This window comes from Chrysochloris asiatica, unplaced genomic scaffold, assembly GCF_000296735.1.
Source record: "Chrysochloris asiatica unplaced genomic scaffold, ChrAsi1.0 scaffold00050, whole genome shotgun sequence".
NCBI classification, from domain to species: domain Eukaryota; kingdom Metazoa; phylum Chordata; class Mammalia; order Afrosoricida; family Chrysochloridae; genus Chrysochloris; species Chrysochloris asiatica.
The window spans coordinates 12,546,363-12,566,012 of NW_006408568.1; the positions used below are offsets into that span (position 1 = coordinate 12,546,363).

At 39.9% G+C, this 19,650-nt stretch overlaps 1 protein-coding gene across 1 annotated transcript in view; it reads right to left on the minus strand.

Moving 5' to 3' along the window:
• Positions 1 to 9,628: 9,628 nt before the first annotated feature.
• Positions 9,629 to 19,650, minus strand: part of TUBAL3 (tubulin, alpha-like 3) — a 36,968-nt gene continuing 26,946 nt past the window's right edge. The window contains exons 3-4 of the mRNA XM_006862788.1: positions 12,186 to 12,338; positions 9,629 to 10,569 (exon numbers count right to left, since the gene is read on the minus strand). Of these exons, the coding sequence (XP_006862850.1) occupies positions 9,629 to 10,569; positions 12,186 to 12,338 (1,094 nt within the window). The remainder of the gene's footprint in view (positions 10,570 to 12,185; positions 12,339 to 19,650) is intronic.

The following is a 19,650-nucleotide window of genomic DNA, read 5'->3' on the forward strand; positions in this document are numbered from 1 at the left end:
GTTTTCTGCTCCCGTAAAGATTTACAGCCTCGGAAACCCTGTACAGGGTCACTATGAGTCGGAACCGACTCCACGGCACATAACAACAACAACAACATACACACAAATATGTGTGTGTGTTTATTATCATTTAATACAAGCAAAATTCCACTAAAAATAGACATCAGAAGTAACTCTGCTTTGCCTACTGGCAAAGTCTAAGGACCAGACTCCCAGAAGAGGGACTCTGGTCCCAGTCACTGATGCATGGTAATAAATCAATAAACAAACATAAGTAAAATGTCTTCAAGGTGAGAAACACACACACATCACCACTGCCATCACAAGAAGCAGTCAAAAGACAAATTGGGAAACATGTTTGCCACTCATAACAGAGACAAATGACTTATTGAGCAACTACATAAAAATTGCAACTAAAATCTTTTAAAGAAAAATAAGCAAAAATATTAATAAATACACAGATAAACAAATACAAATAACAGTTAAATATATGAAAAGATGCTCAACTTCATGCATAATGAAAGCAGACAAATGTAAACTTCACTGAGACGCAATTTTTCACCTATTCCACTGACAAAACTCTGTTAGTGTGACAATATTTTCCATGCATGAGGTAAATAATCACCCTCTTCTATTGCTGACTCATGGGAGTACAAACCCTAAAGAGATTTGTTAAAATTATGAATTCATTTTACCTGTAACCTAGTATTTCTGCTTCTGGCAAGCATTATTAGAAAAAGTTAAAATTGAGACTTAAAAAAATGTCCAATGACAATTGAAATAAAAACAATACGCATCACCTAACCTAAGTAAAGCAAGATGCAACTCTTGTTTCCAGCCTGAAACACCACCACATGCTTCTAGCCTGAAACACTGCAAAAAATCCTGGCCTGACACCCAATCCCTGAGTCCAGATTCTTCTACTTATGTGTCTATGAGCAAATCCTTTAAATACTCTGAATGCTGGTATGCCTGAAACCTTGCTAGGTGCTTTATAAATATCACTTCGTTGAATTCTCATGAGTATATTTCAAAGTTAGGAGTCCCTGCATGGTGCACAGTTAACACATTCAGCTGAAAACTGAAAGTTTGACAGTTTAAGCCTACCAGAGGCCCCTTGCAGGAAAGACCTAAGGATCAACTTCCCAAAAAAAGTCAGCCATTGAACACTATATGTTAAGTGCCGTTGAGCTGGTTCTGACTTACAAGGGTTTTGGAGGAGCAGCTGGTGGGTTTGAACTGTCTTCCCTGTGATTCCAGTTCTGTGCTTATCCTACAGTGCCACACAAGACTCCCTATGGAGCAGTTTTATTCTGATACACATGAGGTTAGTAAGGACTGGTAAGTAAGCATTGTAATCATGGATGGTGCAGTCAACTCCTTTGCTGTTGGTTGTTATTGTTGCTGTTACGTGCCATCAAGTCGGTTCTGACCCATGGCGACCCTGTATAGGGTTTCCAAGGAGCAGCTGGTGAGCTTGAACCTCCAACCTTGCAGTTCAAACGGCTTTGCAGTCTCTTGCATTAACCCACAGCACCACACCAGGACTCCTTAAATAATTGTTGTTGTTGTCAAGTGCTGTCGAGTTGATTCGACCCATAGCAACCCTGTATAGGGTTTCCAAGGAGCAGCTGGTGAGCTTGAACCACAGACCTTGCAGTTCAAACGGCTTTGCTGTTGGTAAGTGCTGTCAAGTCAGTTTTGACTCATAGCGTCCCTGTATAGGGTTTCTGAGGAGTGGCTGGTGGGTTTGAACCACCCAGCTTGTGAATCTATGGTTAGCAGCCTAGTGTTTATCCTACAGTGCCACACCAGGACTCCAGGAGGCTCCTATTGTTGTTGTTAAGTGCCGTCAAGTCAGCTCTGACTCATAGCAACCCTGTATAGGGTTTACGAAGAGCAGCCGGTGGGTTTGAACCACCAACCTTGTGGTTCGCAGTCTGGTGCTGATCCTACAGCACCACAATACACCATAATTTAGCAATGTCATTGGGACTAATCATGGTCCTTGATGTGTAATAGTTTGTCATTTTCCTGAAGCACATATTCAAATTACTCTGCAAGGTAGATGTGCAGGAACAAGCTACTTATCTGGTTAGTGAGCCTGTTAATTACTCAGTGTCTGTGACTCCAAGCCAACGGTGTCACTCTCTACTAATGATCACATACGCCCGGTATTATAAAAGACCTGAAGTGGACTGCGCAGATTTTTGTCAGTTGTGCATTATTGCATTTTGCAGAGGAAATAACAGATGAATGTGACAACACTTGAAGGTCTTCAGTGTATTCTCTGTGTATAAGATCTATTTGATTTCACTTAGGACTTTTCCAGAGAGCCACATCTGATACTATGCTCTACAAATGTAATATACGGACATGTTAGAAACTCTCTAGAAGAGAACACCCAAAGAGGAAAGACTAACAGAATTGAGTTCATTGAAAATATGATTATATAGGAAATATACTTTCTAAAAAGATAAAAATAAAATAAAAAATAATTATAATTTATTTTTGGTAGACTTCTAATGAACTGAAAGATCAGCAGTTTGAACCCACCAGCTGCTATACAGAGAAAATACCTGGTGTTCTGTTCCCATAAAGATTGTTGTTATTTTTGTTAAGTGCTATAGAATAGGTTCTAACTCATAGTGACCCGTATAGGGTTTCTGAGGAGCAGCTGGTGAGCTTGAACTGCCAACCTTGCAGTTCAAACCTGCCTTGCAATCCGGCTCATTTTCCCACAGAGCCTCACCAGAACTTCCCTGTAATAAAGATTACAGCCTAAGAAACTCTCTGAGGCAGTTCTGCATCGTCACGTGAGGTTCCTATGAGTCAGAATCAACTTGATGACACCTAACAGCAGCAATGAGGATGTTCCTCTAAAGCAGATTTATTTATTCATTTATTATAATGTTGTATTGATATCAGTAAAGAGATTCTGGGTTGAGTGATGGCAAGTGAAATAGTGATCTTTCCTTGTCAAAAATCATTATTAAGACTTGTGGGGCCAGCAAAAATGCTAAAGCATCAGTTCCTCATAGCCAGGAAGGGAATTTGCACTATGGAAAACAGAAAATAAAAATGTAATGAATATAAAGTTCATAAGGAAAACAATACAAAAATGTTTAAGTATTTTTGGGGAGATGAAATTACTTAGTGTGAGAGAAAATTCTCAACACAGTATATCAATTTATTTGTGTGGGTTTAAGTGCCTTAAAAAAATTTAAATCAGCTAAAGTTCCTTTAAAAAAACTAAAATAAGACCAATAACTTCTTTAGTTCTCTAGTGCTGCTGAGCAGAAGATGGCTTTATCAAACATGGATGGCTTGATCAAACAAAAGCCCATTCTTCCCCAATTTGTTGTTGTTAAGTGCCATCTAGTCGGTTCTGCCCCCATAACAACCCTGTATAGGGTTTCCGAGGAGTGACTGTTTGAACTGCTGATTTTGCAGCTCAAACTGATCGTGCAGTCCAGCACATTATCCTGAAGTGCCACACCAGTATTCCAAGGGTGAGGAATCTTTTTACTGCCAGAATGCATAACATCATTCATTCACATGCCGTACAAAATTATCAACTTAAAAATTAACCTGCTATATTTGATCAGAAGTCTTGGTGTGGTGCTCTGAGTTAATGTGCTGGACTACAAGTTCAGCTTGAACTTCAAAGTCGGCAGTTCAAGTTCACCAGCTACTCCTCAGAAACCCTATAAGGGTCACTATGAGTAGGAAGTGACACAATGGCACATAACAACAATTACAATATTTGGTTAAATGTATAATTAACCCACCCCTACTGTGAACCACAAGGTCAGCAGTTCAAACCCAACAGCTACTCCTTGGAAACTCTGTATAAGGTCACTATGTGTTGGGATCCACTCAACAGCGCTTAACAACAACAGCAGTGTGATGACTAGAACTGTGGTTGCCTTGGCAGAGCCAGACCAAATGGTTATCAGGGCCTCATAAGGCACAGTGGCTGGATGTTCCCCACTCCTGCTATACAGAGTCTTCAAGGTTTTAAATCTTTGCTGGAGCAGAAAGCCTCAACTGTCTCCCTCAGAGCAACTTGTAGGCTCAAACCACTAGCTTTGTGGTTTGCAGTCCAGTACTTATGGTATGGAGCCCCAGCGATCCCGTTCTAGCAGATACTGAGATCCTTTCCTCTGCTTCCTTCTCTGTCCTGTAAGATAAAGATGTAGCAGGCCATATTCCAAGGAGACTCCCCTGACGTGAAATCACAATTGTGACCTACCCTAATAGTACTGCATGTCACCCTAACCTCCTTATAACTGATTGGCTGATCACAAATGACATAATTACCAAACTACTGAAAATCCTGGTCCAGACAAGTTGACATTTATTCAATCGATAACACCTTCCCCCACAACTACTTCACCTTCTCTACTGCATCATTTGCATCCTTCCAATGAAACTGCTCTTGTTAAGCTCATGACCCCATGTTGCTGGATTCAAAGGTAAAATCTCAGCCTCATCATACTTGACCAAATGGACCAAATGGACCACTACCTCCTCCCCAATACACTTTTTCTCCATTTGGTTTTCCTCCTTCCTCAATAGCCACCTCTTCTAACTATCCTTTGCTGTTTTTCTGTCTCCGGGTATCCATTCTCCTTTCATCAGTTTTGAAAAATCTTTATCAAACGATCAAATGCCACTTTCTCAATTAACTGAGGCATCAGCTGATCTCCCTATTAAAAACTGCAAACTCCTTTTCTCTTGATGGTGGTGGTGGTGTGCCACAGAGTCAGTTCCAACTCATAGCTACACTGCATAGGGTTTCCAAGGCTTTAAATCTTTACAGAAGTAGAAAGCCCCATCTTTGTCCTGCAGAACAGCTGGTAGTTTTGAACTACTAACCTCGGGGTTAGTAGCCCAACTTGCAATCACTACGCTACCAGTTCTCCTTCCTTTTCTCTTACCCAGCTCTATTTCTTTCCTTATAGCCCTATCACCTTCCAACAAGCAATATAATTGTTATTTTATGTGTGTATTCCATCTTCTGAGCCTTCCCTCCCCACTACAATAGGCACTCCATGAAGCCAAGGATTTTGTTTTGTCCTCTTTTATATCCACAGTTGCCAAAAATGACGCCTAATACAACACAGAAACTCAATAAATAAGAGCTGAATGAGTGAATTATATAAAAAACAAGAATTTCAATATTGTGATAAAAGCCAGTGCACATTTGACAATTAAGATATAATATTTAACCTAATAATTTAATATTCAGTCTTGTAATTCCAATCTAAAAATACATAATTTGAATAAATAAACTACTCCTGTGATCTTAAGTAAAACTCTTACTAGTTTATTAACAGTTTCAGGAACACTCAGGAGAACTTCATCACCAGACTGATACTTTATTAGATTTTGAAATAATTATTTAGGGTACTTGGAAAAGCTTGCCAGACAAAGTCCTTAAAACAAAATAGAATATATTCAATTTGTAAGTGCAAGCTGAAATATTTAAGAATTTGTCCGTGAAGGGAACCAAAAAGCGATGCATATTTCTTTTTAAAGTGATTGTTTAAATTTACTTAACTTATAAATAATAAAAGTTGTAAGATGAACGTAGAAGCTTAAGAAATAATGAAATATTAACTATTATTTTAAAAAAACAAAAGAAAGCCTCTATATGACTTTAATTGGTGAGTGGGTAGGTTGTTATAAGTGCCATTGAGTCAATTTCTACTCATAGTGACCCTGTATAGGGTTTCCAAGGAGCACCTGATGGGCTTGAACCACTAACCTTGTGGTTAGTAGCCCAGTGCCTATCTGACGTCACCACACCAGAACTAGTGGGCAAGTAAACACATACAAATGATTTAGAAAACACTGGAAACGTACAGTAACCAGAACCTGGATATTTAAGCATTTCACTAGTGCCCTCCAGTGTCTGGAAAGAGAAATAACACATGCATATAAACAATTCTTAAATTAATGAGAAACTCTAGTAGTATAGTGGAGTCCTGGTGTAATACTGTGGATTAATGCAGTACTAGTACAGAGTCGCTATAAGTCAGAACCGACTCCATGGCACACAGCCACCAAGTTTGTTTGAACCACAAGGTCATTGATTCAAGCTCACCAGTTGCTCCTCAGAAACCCTATACAGGACCCTATGGGTCAGAGGCAATGCGTAGCCACAATTGTGAGGCTGGCCCAGGACTGGGCAGTGTTTCGTTCTGTTGTATGTAGGGTCACTATGAGTTGGTACCAACTTGATGGCACCTAACAACAACAATATAGAAAACAAGATCCTCACCACTGGACCAATGAATAAGGATAAATGGAGAAAGTACCAAAGTTGTTAAAAGACTTCATATTCTTAGATCAACCATCAACTCTCATGGAACCAGCAGTCAGGAAATCAAACGATGTATTGCATGAGGCAAAATCTGCTGCACAAGCCCTCAAGATGTCCATTTGAAGACTAGGGCGCACCTGACCCAAGCCATGGTATTTTTAATAGCCTCATATGCATGTGAAAATTGGACAATGAATAAGGAAGACCATAGAAAAATTTATGCATTTGAGTTACGGTGTTGGAGGAAAATATTAAAGGTATTGTGGACTGTCAGAAGAACAAACAAATCTGTGTTGAGAGAAATACAGCAAGAATATGTGTTGAGAGAAGTACATCCAGAATATTCCTTAGAAGCCAGACTTCATTCCTCATAGTTCAGACTTACTATCAGAAGGTACCAGTCTCTGGAGTGGGACATCATGCTAGGTAAAGCAGAGGGTCAGCAAAACAGAGGAAGACCCCCAACAAGAAGGATTAGCACAGTGGCAGCAGCAATGGGCTCAGGTGTAACAATTTTAGGATGGTGCCCAATGTTTCCGTCTGTTGTGCATAGGATTACTATGAGTCTGAACCGACTTGATGGCACCTAACAACAATTGTGATCTCTATAACTGTAACTTTGTAATGGCAGGTTTTGAAACCTTTTAAAGAGAAGACAGACCATGAGTCAGCATATCATTAAATTTAGCTATATAGATCAGATACAAATTTTAGATGATAAAACAGATTTTAGTAATCGCAGTCCTAAAATCTAAGCCATTTGTTTAATTTTCTGTTATTTTATAACATAAAAGGAAGGACCTGAAGTTGTTATTCCATCTAGAAATTGTTTAGAGCATGTACCTTCCAGAATAGCCAAGTTGACAATTACTTATTTCTACATTTTTAAAGCCTGAAATGATCTATAATTCTAAGTGTATTGACATTTTTAAAACTATATATAGTCTTAACCCTATTTGAATAAATTAAAATTATGGATTGCTGAATTCAGAATTATCTTTAAAAAAAAAGAAGTAGTACAGCCAAAATGCTCTTTAAGAGCCAGGATGGCCAGACTTTGTCTCTCATACTTTGGACATATTATCAGGGGAGACCAGCAACTGAAGAAGGACTTCATGCTTGGTAAAGTGGAGGGTCAGTGTAAAAGGGGAAGAACCCCAACGAGATAGATTGGCACAATGGCAGCAATAATGGGCTCCAATGCAGCAACGATTGTGAGATTGGTGCAGGACTAGCTGTGTTACATTCTGTTTACATGTTGTTGTTGTTGTCAGGTGCCATCGAGTTGGAACCGACTCATAGTGACCCCATGCACAGCAGAACGAAACAATGTCCGATCCTGGGCCAACCTCACTACCGCGGCCACACTTGACACCATCAATGATGCCACCTGGCTGATCCATCTCGTTGGGGGTCTTCCTCTTTTTCTCTGACCCTCCACCTTCCCCAGCATGACATCCTTCTCCAGCGACTGTTCTCTCCGGACAATGTGTCCAAAGTAGGAGAGACGAAGTCTAGCCATCTTGGCCTCCAAGGAGCACTCTGGTTGCACTTCTTCCAAAACAGATCTATTGGTTCTTTTGGCAGTCCATGGCACTTTCAGTATTCTCCTCCAACACCACAACTCAAAGGCATCAATTCTTGTACGATCTGTTTACATAGGGTTGCTATAAGCTGGTACCAACTCAATGGCACCTAACAACAACATATAGAAGAGGGGAAGCACAGAGGCTCCATAGGATAAGCATTGGACTACAAACAACAAGATCGGCAGTTCAAACCCACCATACACTCCATGGGAGAAAGATAAGGCTTTCAGATCAGTTTTCTATTCAACAATTTATACACATTCTGTTTCATCTCATTAACTGCAATCCCCAAAGGAAACATCACTTATCCTACTTCCTCTCTGTGTTTTCTGTTTGCATTTCAACATGTAGTTTTGATGATAAAATGTTTGCTAGAAACCACTGCCATTTCCTCTACTTACCTGCTTTTATAAAATAATGATCTTTGTCACTCAGCACCAGAGGATGAGAATGGTTGAACTCAAAGAATGTAATCAATGCTACTAAATTGTACATATACTTTTAGTACATATTGTTGTTGTTAAGTGCTGTCAAATAGGTTCCAACTCACAGCAACCCTATATAGGGTTTCTGAGGAGTAACTGGTGGGTTTGAACTACCAACCTTATGGCTAACAGATACCACACCAAGACTCCAAACAGTACATATAGAAACTGTTCAATTGGCATATGTTTTGCTGTGTATATTCTCAACAAAATAAATATTAGAGAAAAAAGTATGTTCTTCACCATATATCCTATATAAACCTCTACTTATGAAACTCTCTTGATCCTCTACTCATTAATGTAAAATCTGAGAAGAAGCATGAGACAGAAAATAATATGAGAGAAAAAATATCATTATATCCTAATTACACTTCTCATATCTCTCTGGAACTAGAATTTTCCAAAACTGACGTAAGCTATCAAGTCACAGATTCTAAAGACTCAAACTTCAAAGGGACAAGGTTAAGACTGGCAGCTGACTTCTTAATAGTAATAATATGCTATGAAGCATCTCCTCAGGGACCATGGAGCTGAAAGGCAGCACTTTTTCCTTCTGATCTGCAAGATGTTGTTGTTGTTGTTGTTAAGTGCCTTCGAGTCGGTTCCGACCCATAGCGACCCCGTACAGGGTTTCCGAGGCTGTAAATCTTTACGGGAGTAGAAAGCCTCATCTTTCATAGACTCAAATCTTAGAAAGAACCAAGAGTGATTCGTTTGTATGAAAAAGCGAACTAAGACCTTCAGATCAACTTTTAAGGGAAGGAAAAGACCCATACTGAAAATATTCATTCTTTAATAAATGTACAAAAGATCAATATGGGGAAAACAACAATAATAAAACTGTGCTGTTTTCCACCTCAAACACAGGAAAAGGAAAGCCTAAATTTTAGAGTTTTGTAGTCTCGATTTAAGAAGCACAGAATCAAGTCAAGTTTCAATTATGACATTATATACACACACAACAAAAACAGAAGTGATTCAGTAATTCAAAGGACCCTAAACCTTAAAAAGCACAAGTAACATTGTTGAATTATCCCAATAGACAAGGGAAAAAGTGCTTATTATTAATATTAACCAATTCAAATTAGTGCAGAAGTTAGCATCTTACCTGACTGGATTCCTGTTTTTCTGCTAAATAAAGGAACTCTAGTTAGTGTATAACGGTTTAGTAAGAAAGCATGACATTTTAAACTTAGTGTTTATTCCCATCCATCAAAGTTGCATCAAAAACTTTGCCCCACTTCCTCATAATCCCTCTCCAGGGCTGCCAAATCTTCCCTAGCCTCTCTGAACTCCCCTTCATCCATGCCTTCTTTAATGTACCAATGCACAAAAGCCCTCTTGGCATACATGAGGTCAAACTTGTGGTCCAGGCGGGCCCAGGCCTCTGCAATCGCTGTGGTGTTGCTCAGCATGCAGACAGCCCGCTGAACTTTGGCCAGGTCCCCTCCTGGCACCATGGTGGGTGGCTGATCATTGATGCCCACCTTGAAGCCAGTTGGACACCAATCTACAAACTGAACAGATTTCCTAGACTTCATGGTTGCAATTGCAGCATTTACATCCTTAGGGACCACATCCCCTCTGTACAGCAGGCAGCAGGCCATGTACTTCCCAAGTCGAGGGTCACACTTGACCAGCTGGTTGGAGAACTCAAAGCAAGCAGCAGTGATGTCTGGCACGGAGAAGTGCTCATGGTAAGCTTTGTCAGCAGAGATGATGGGGGCATAGGTTGCTATGGGGAAATGTATTCTCGGATATGGTACTAGGTTGGTCTGGAATTCAATTAGGTCCACATTCAAGGACCCTTTAAACCGGAGGGAAGCGGTAATGGAAGACACCACCTGACCTATCAGCCTATTAATATTGGCATAAGAAGGGCATTCCACACCAAGCTTACGATGGCATATGTCATAAATGGCCTCATTGTCCACCATGAAGGCACAGTCTGAGTGCTCGATGGTGGAGTGGGTGGTGAGGATGGAGTTGTAAGGCTCTACCACAGCAGTGGAGATTCTGGGGGCTGGGTAGACAGAGAACTCCAGCTTAGTCTTCCTGTTATATTCTATCGAGAGTCGTTCCATTAAGAGAGATGTAAATCCTGATCCAGTTCCTCCTCCAAGACTTCGGAAAATCAAAAATCCTTGAAGTCCGCTGCACTGTTCTGCCTGGATAAGATAAATGGGAATGCAGGCAAATCAATCCAAAAAGGGTGGTAATGGTAGAGTATAAGTATCTCACCCCGATCCTCCGAAAATATACTTTTTAACGGGATTCATTTACCATTAGCTCTGGAACAAATAGTCTACTTTGAAATATACTTGTGAGGTACTTCTGGAGTGGAAGAAGGGTCTTACAATTTCATTAGGAACAAAGCACATACAACTGCTTTTCAATACCCTCCACAAGTTTCTCTCTCTGTTCTAAAGCAAGGCCCTTTATCCATAACAAAGAATGGTGGTGGTGGTGGTGGTGGTGTCGGTTTTGACTCATAATGACCCTGTATAGGGTTTCCAAGGCTGTAAATCTTTACAAGAACAGGAAGCTACATCTTTCTTCCACGGAACAGCTGGTAGACCTTAAGTTGAATAGCCCAATTCATAAACACTACGTTACCAGAGCTCCTTATAACAAAGAATATGACTAGCAAAACATTGAAGCAAAATTATTTTCCTTCACAGTAGAAACCATACCCAATCTACCACGCTAATATAAAAGGCATTGTATACCTACTTCATGCCAAACATCAAAACACTTAATTGGCAAAATATTCGATTAGTCCTTAAAGAATTGCTGTTGTTGTTAAATGCTGTAAAGTCGGTTTCCAAGGATAGGCTGGTGGGTTTGAAGCACCGAACTTGTGATTAACAATCCAATGCTTATCCTACAGAGCCATAATTAGCTGTCAGTAAATAGCATAAATGAGAAAGTTCTGGCGAGCTACATCCTAAAGGTCACAGCCATTGAAAACCCCATGGAGCACACTTCTTCTCTGATACATATGAGGCTGACTTGATGGCAACTTTTTAAAAAAATTTTTAAATAGAATAATCTCCAGGTAAGGAATGCCACCTGTAATTATTCAAATAGTGGTTACTGTCTTTAAACGGCAAATGTTGGAGTGCTTTAGATACCACTGGCAACAAGATAAACCCTTCATCAGCAGAAGGAAAGGCAGATGGGGCTAAATGGTTGAGTCACTCTTCCAACATAACAAACTGTAACCAAAGCTAACTTTAGGGCACTTCCGCATCTCTGCGTACTCACTGTGCTATTTCAAGGTGATAGAGTTGAGTGGCAATGATGTGGTTGTTGTTGTTATTAGGTGCCCTCAAGTCAATTGAGGCTCATAGTGACTTCAAGTCACAGAAGAAACCTGATCCATGGGGTTTTCTAGGCTGTTATCTTTATGGAGGAGTCCTGGTGTGATGCTGTGGGTTAATGCGCTGGACTGCAAAGTCAGCTTGAACCACAAAGTCGCCAATTCTAGCTCACCAGCTGCTCCTTGGAAACGCTATACAGGGTCGTTATGAGTGGGAACCAACTGGATGGTACTTAGCAATAACAAAAATTTTTACAGAAGCAAATTATCATGTCTTTTCCCTCACGGTTCCTAGATAGGTTCCAAAGGTTAGAGTTTTGGTTAGCAGCTGAGCTCTTAACCACTGCATCACCAGGGCTCTCTGTGGTTGTAGGTAATGCTGGTGATGTTTGGATAGAGTTCTGCTACAGGGATAGAAGCATCCAGGCCTGGCCCCATCTGCAAGGAAGATGAGCTACTTGCCAGTTTTCGGATCCTCTCTAGCACAACGTCGATGATCTCTGGCCCCAAAGAGCAGTGGCCCCTGGCATAGTTGTTTGCAGCATCCTCCTTTCCACTAAGGAGTTGGTCTGGGCGGAAGAGTGAGCGGTACTTTCCTGTACGAATCCCATCTGCAAAAAATGAAAGGAAGTCAGTGCATTCTGCCAAATTCAATTGTTTAACTCTGCCCCCTCTGTATGCGGGCCTTCATTCTTTCCCTACACGTTACAGCAAAGGAAGATAATTTTACTGCTGAATTAGCCTTTCTGCTCTGTGAGATAAGCACTGAACTGCTAACTACAATATCGGTGGTTCAAACCCACCAGCTGCTCCTTGGAAACCCGATAAAATGTTGCAGTGAGTCAGAACCAACTCAATGGCACTTAACAACAACAATAATAGTCTAGGAAAAAGGACCCCTTTTTCCTAGACTATTAATGAGAACTATTATTATTATTTTCCTAGATTATTATTGAGAAGGATTAAGCACTCTGCTATTAACCAAAAGGTTGGTGGTTTGAAACCACCCAGCAACTCTGCGGGGAAAAGGCCTGGTAATTGGCTTCTGTAAAGATTTTTGTTGTTGTTGTTAAGTGCTGTCAAGTCAGTTCCGACCCATAGCGACCCTGTACGGGGTTTCCGAGGCTGTAAATCTTTACGGGAGCAGAAAGCCTCATCTTTCTCCCACGGAGCAGCTGGTAGTTTTGAACTGCTGACCTTAAGGTTCGCAGCCCGATTCGTAACCACTACGCTACCACAGCTCCTTTCTGTAAAGATTACAGTCTAGAAAACCGTATGCGACAGTTCTACTATGTCACTTAGGGTTGACATGAGCTAGAATCAATTCAATGACAGCTAACCACAGCTACAACAAATTTAGGAAAAGGTATAATAAGTCTCCAAGTAAAAATTAAAAGTATGTTTTTTTATTATACACCCTAAGACAAGTGGATGTTTTAAGGCAAATGTTTCTATTTATAAAAGAATCAAGTGAGTGCTATTTGGGAAAGTATATAATTCTAAATTAATATGGGTATGTTTTGAAAACAGCTTTAACAAAGAGGGTTTGACAAACTCAAATGCCCACATGACCCAAATGTGGTTAACAGTATACCCATACTATCCTTTCTAGCTTCCTGGGCACTCACCTACCTTTCTCAGAGAATTCAGTACCTTAACCAACATTCTGGAGCTCTGGTAGTGTAGTGGTTATGAATCGGGCTGCAAACCGCAAGGTCAGCAGTTCGAAACTACCAGCTGCTCCGTGGGAGAAAGATGAGGTGATCTGCTCCTGTAAAGATTTACAGCCTTGGAAAACCTGTTCAGGGTTGCTATGGGTTGAAACTGACTCCACGGCACTTAACAACAACAACAACAACAACCAACATTCTGAGGGCTTTCAATGGCTTTTAACCATTCTAATCTGGCAGTTTCATAACTTCCTTAACTCCAATGTCATTCAGCTCCACAATACTTGAATCACCATCACTTAGAACCGTCCTACCTCTAAAACTTTCAATTAGCAAAATCCCTTCTCTGATTGCAACTTTCTTATATCCCCTTGACTATGCCTTTGACCCTGCCCCCGAAGATCTTTCCAGCTTCATCTCCCATTGCTCTCCTACTCACACCTTAAGTTCTAGCCACACTAAACTTGTTTAACTTGCTGTATGCCTGCATGTTTCTGTGAATTTGAAGATGCTATTCTCTCATGAAGATATTTTTGATAACTCCAGAGTTAGTCCTATTCCTTCCTCAGTGATGATACCTCTGTATCTTGTAAAAAATAATAATTGTTAAACCATTTCTTTAAGTCAAAAATGGTCAAAATAAACAATTTCATTTATTAGTGTTTTTATATTCATTTACATTTTTGTCACTCTTACTGGATTGTAGGCATTTTTAAAAGAGAAATGGCATAATGTAGTGATGAAGAAATAGCTTTATAAATGAAAATGTGATGGTTAAATGTTACGTATCAACTACGTTAGTCCATGATTCTCAGTGGTCTGGCAGAACATCTATCATTTGTTTTCTGATGTGAGCAGCCAATCAACTGAAAGGGGAGTTTCCTTGGGGATGTTGCCTAACTCTAGCATAAAGAAAGATGTTTTGACACAGCTCACTCTTGACCCTTCAATCTTCTTGTCATCTGGCCTCTGATTAATGAGATGTGAGCCTGTAGAAGTTGCTGATCTGCCACTTCACCTATAGATTTTGGATTTACCAGCCTCCACAATCGAAGAATAACAATAACAACAATAACCCTGGGAGCTGGCAGAGTCCTCCAGCCTGCTGCCTGACCTGCAGATTTTGGGTTTGTTATCTCCTGCAACCATGTGAACCTGCAATGGTTTTCAGGCTGTGTACTGACTCACAGGTTTGGGACTTGCTACTCCCCACACGGCACATAACCACCCTTGAAGTAAATTTCTCTATGTTTATATTTATGTACATTTCACTAGTCTCATTCCTCTAGAGGACTCAGATTAAGACAGAAGGCAAAGCTAGAATCTAACCTAGTTTTAACTCTGATTTTACACAAGTTCTGAGACTGTTTCCTTACCTATGAAATGAGGATAAAAATAGTGTCTATTGACAGGGTTTCTAAAAGGACTAAAGAAAAAAATACTCATGCAGTTCCTCAACTAATCAATTGTATTCTTCATTGTCAAGGGAAGAGATCAGCATTCATTCATCTTTTTACTCCTATCACCTAACTGAAATAAATGATTATTGAATTATGTTAAATTCTTTCTCATTATGACCTTGAATCCATCAGCCTTGTATTTTTTTCTACACCACACCCCCAACATTAATTGCATTTGTTTCCTCATCCAACCTGGCTCCCTGCTCAAAGCCAGATGTTCAGCTAGAATCCTTCTTGGCCTGGCCTACCCACCATACAACTTGGGTAAATGCCACTAGTCACTCCCTGCTCCTCTCAGTGCTACTGAAAACACTGAGGAGATGGTTTTCTAGGTCACTTCATACCCACACTCCACAGATAACTCATTTTTCATTTTTACCCTCTATTCTTTTCTTAAAATGAGTGTTAGAAATTTTTTCTTCCTTCTTCAATCATAAGATTCCTGAATGAAGTGCTCTCAAACACTCTGTACCACAAAATCCCTGTCTTCCAACTCAGGGAAGAGAGAGAAAGAAGGGAGAAGCATAGCCCCACCTTCCTGTCAGTGTTGTTGGGTTCTCCCTACTCACTTACTCTGAAACCTCTCTCTTTTACTTCTGCATATAAATATAGAATTCTACTTAGAAAATTCAGCTAAAACAACAAAATGACAACCCAATTTTAAAATAGGCAAGGGTGTAGACTAGACATTTCTCCAAAGAAGGTATACAAATGCCTAAAAAGCACACGAAAAGATGTTCAACATCATTAGTCACTAGGGAAACACAAATCAAAACAACAGTGAGATACTACTTCACACTTTCTAGAATGGTTATGATAATAATACTTTTTAAGAAAGAAAGAAACTAACAAGTGTTGGTGAAAATCTGGAGACACTGGAATCCTTCTCCATTGCTGGTGGGAATATTGAATGGCACAGCCTTTGTGGAAAAGAGGTTGGCAGTTCCTCAGAAAGTCAAACAGAGTTACCAATGACCTAGCAATTCTACCCCTAGGTATGCATATATCCAGGAGACGTGAAAACAGGGACTCAGACTAATACTTCTATAACAGTGTTCATGACAACATTGCTCACCATGGCCAACAGATGAAAACAACCTAAATGTCCGTCCATCAACAGTGTATGTAAAACATACATGCATGTAATACATACGATGGAATATAATTTAGCCATTAAAAGTAAATTAAGTCCTAGGGGTTCAGAATCATGGTCTTGGGGGACATCAAGGTCAGCTGGCATAACATAGTTCACAAAGATGATGTTCTACATCCTACTTTGGTGAGTAGTGACTGGGGTATTAAAGGTTCATGAGCGGCCATCTGAGGTGCAAGTATTGTCTCTCCCTAACGAAAAGAGTGCTGGTGTGGTACTGCGGATTAGTGCACTAGACTGTAAGGTCCGTTTGAACCACAAGCTTGGCAGTTCAAACTCACCAGCTGCTCCTTAGAACACCTATACAGGGTCTCTATGAGTCAGAACTGACTCGACAGCACTAAACAACAAGGAAAGAATTGAAGATGAATGGAAAAAATTAGTCCAGTGGAGTAATGGGCTATGTGGACATCAGTCTCCATGACCCTGAGATCAGAAGAATAAGATGGTACCCAGGTACCACTAGCAATTGCTCTAAAAAGGAATCACATTAAAAGGTCCTGGAAACAGTGGGAGAAAAATATAAAGCAAAACTTAAAATCACTTAAAAAGACTAGGCTTACTGGTCGGATAGAGACTGGTGGAACCCCCAAGACTGTGGCACTTATCCTTCAGGTCTGGAAATGGGCTCAATTTTCAGTCAAACAACAGACAGTTCTATAATGAGAATGGTAAGAGCAGTGAGGTAAACACACCTTGGAATAATCAACCATTTGAGATATAAAGGGCAACATTTATCCCAGGACAAAGTTCAAATAGTTAGGAAAGAAGGAGGAATGGAAACAGGAAACACAGGGAGGAAGTGGATAAGTGATGTTACATTGTGGAGATTGCAATCAATGGCATGAAACAAAAAGTGTATAAATCATTGAATGGTAAACTTATCTGCTCTGTACACCTTCAACCAATTTTCAACAAAAAGTTTAAAAATAAGAAAAACAATTTTTTTAAGACCAGAAACTTTAAAAAAATGAATGAAGTTCTGATATATGCAACAACATGGATGAAATATAAGCATTACACTAAGTGAAATAAACTGGACACAAAAGGACAAATGTTGGATGCTTCCACTGACTTGAACTATGTAGAATAGGAAATCTAACAGAGACAAAAAATGGCATAGAGATTACCAGGTACTGGGCTGGGAGAAGGTGAAGTCATTGTTTAATGGGTACAAACATTCTGTTTGGGGTTTTGATGACAGGTAATGGTGATGGCTACATAACACTGAGTATAATTGTTAAGTGCTGTCAAGTCAGTTCCGACTTTTAGGGACTCTGTATAGTTTCCAAGGAGTGACTGGTGGGTTTGAACTGCTGACCCTGTGGCTAGTAGTCCACTGCTTATCCTAGAGTGCCACCCCAGGACTCATGAATATAGTTCCCCTGAATTATACACTTATAAGTGGTTAAAATGAACATTTTAATGTTGTGTGTGTATATACATATGTTTATGTGTATGTGTGTGTGTGTGTGTGTGTATGAATCAGTCCAAAGGATAAACAGCCACACACATATATATTGTTGTTGTAAAGTGTCGTTGGTTCTGACTCACAGCAACTGTGACCTTGAGCACTCTGGTAGTGTAGTGGTTAAGAATCGGGCTGCTAACCTCAAGGTCAAAATTTTGAAACTACCAGTTGTTCTGCAGGAGAAAGATAAGCCTTTCTGCTCCCGTAAAGATTTACAGCCTCAGAAACTCTGTACAGGGTCGCTATTGGGTCGGGACCAATTCAATGGCACTTAACAACAACAACATGAGTCAGAACCAACTCCACAGTGCATAATATATATATATATATATATAGATCTCTGGTAGCGTAGTGGTTACGAATTGGGCTGCGAACCTTAAGGTCAGCAGTTTGAAACTACCAGCTGCTCCATGGGAGAAAGATGAGGCGTTCTGCTCCTGTAAAGATTTACAGCCTCGGAAACCCTGTACAGGGTCGCTATGAGTCGGAACTGACTCAGCACATAACAACAATATATATATATATGAAAAAAACAGCCCAAAACCACAATCAGAAAAGACCTGTCTTTGATTTTCAAACCACTTCAGGCTAAACTTGGCCATTTATTTCCACAGCTGTAACTGTAACTATCATCTCTGTTGGATAACTCAGTAACCGTGCCACATGTCTTTGGCTTCAACTGGGATCATTCTGCTGATATTTTAAATTGTTTGTGCTAAAAGTTGAACTTATCTTTATTCAAACAAAACTAAGTTTTCCTCTGGAATTTCTATAATGATCTATCAGTTCATTATTAAGTCAGTAAAATCTCTTTGCTTTAATACTGTGGTTTAGGTGAAAGCTTGCAGAGCAAATAAGCTTCCCATTCAGCAATTTATACACATATCGTTCCAGGACACCTTCAAAATGTGTAAGTATTCTTCCTATTTCCACCTTAGGTTTTCCTTGCCATTCACCCGGTTCTCCAGCACCTTCCTGCCTTAACTTTGCTGTGAGGCAAATGCTGCCTTTTTGGTCTCATAAACTTGATTGTTCTGAAGGACATGTTCCTCCTGGGCATTACTATTCACTTTATAAACCTGTCTTTTATGTGTTTGAAAGGTGACCTCCAGGAGTGACTTCAATACTAAGTTAGAAGGGTGTCTAAGGATATAGTCTTATTGGGGTTCCACCAATCTCTATCAGACCTGGCCTTTTAAAATTAATTTTAACTGTGTACTACCTTTCTCTCCCATCTATCTAGTACCTTCTATTGTGATCTCAGAGTAGTCAGTGGGGAAAGCCAGGTACCATCTGGTTCTTCTGGTCTCAGGTTAGTGGAGGTTGTGGCTGTTTATCCTTTGCACTGTTTCTTCACTCTTCCTTGCTCTGGACAGAAAGACACCAATAGTTGTATCTTAGATAGATATGGAAATGTTTTTAAAACTCCAGTTGCTACTTGCCAAAGTAAGATGTAGAAGCTTGTCCTTATTGATTTTATGTTATGTCAATTAACTTAGATGTCCCCAGAGATTATGGTCCCTAGCCCTCAAGCCCACTATCTCTGTCCTAAAAGGTGTTTGTTATGACTAAGAGGATTTTATAACTGTCCCTTGTGTGTTCCCTGAGGAAGTACACTATATACATGAGTGTATTTGCAATATGTATAAATATACATGTAGGGATTTTCATGGTCAACCCTACATATGCATGTGGGTATGCCCATCCTATGCCTTCCCATGCCTATTCATCTTAAATAACTACCTATGTAATTGCTATTACATTATTATTTGTTATTCCTGTTGTTGCAGGATTGTATATACAATATTATTTACCATGGCTGTCATTTACTTTTTTTTTTGTCGATTTTTTCTCTCAGATGTTAGTTGTAGAGGGTCCATGTAGTGCATCTGCCTACTTGCCTAAAGTCTGAAAATAATTTATTATAAGTAAATAAAAAATGCTGCTAAAATCATCTGTGTACAAGTGTTTGTGTGGGCATGTGTTTTCATTTCTCTTGGGTATATGTACGTAGGAGTGGAATTTCTGAGTCCTTGATTAATTTTTTTTTTTTAAGGTTTCTATTGTGGATTGTCCTGGTGTGGCGCTGTGGGCTAATGCGTCAGACTGCAAAGTCATTTGAACTGCAAGGTCAGTGGTTCAAGCTCACCAGCTGCTCCTTGGAAACCC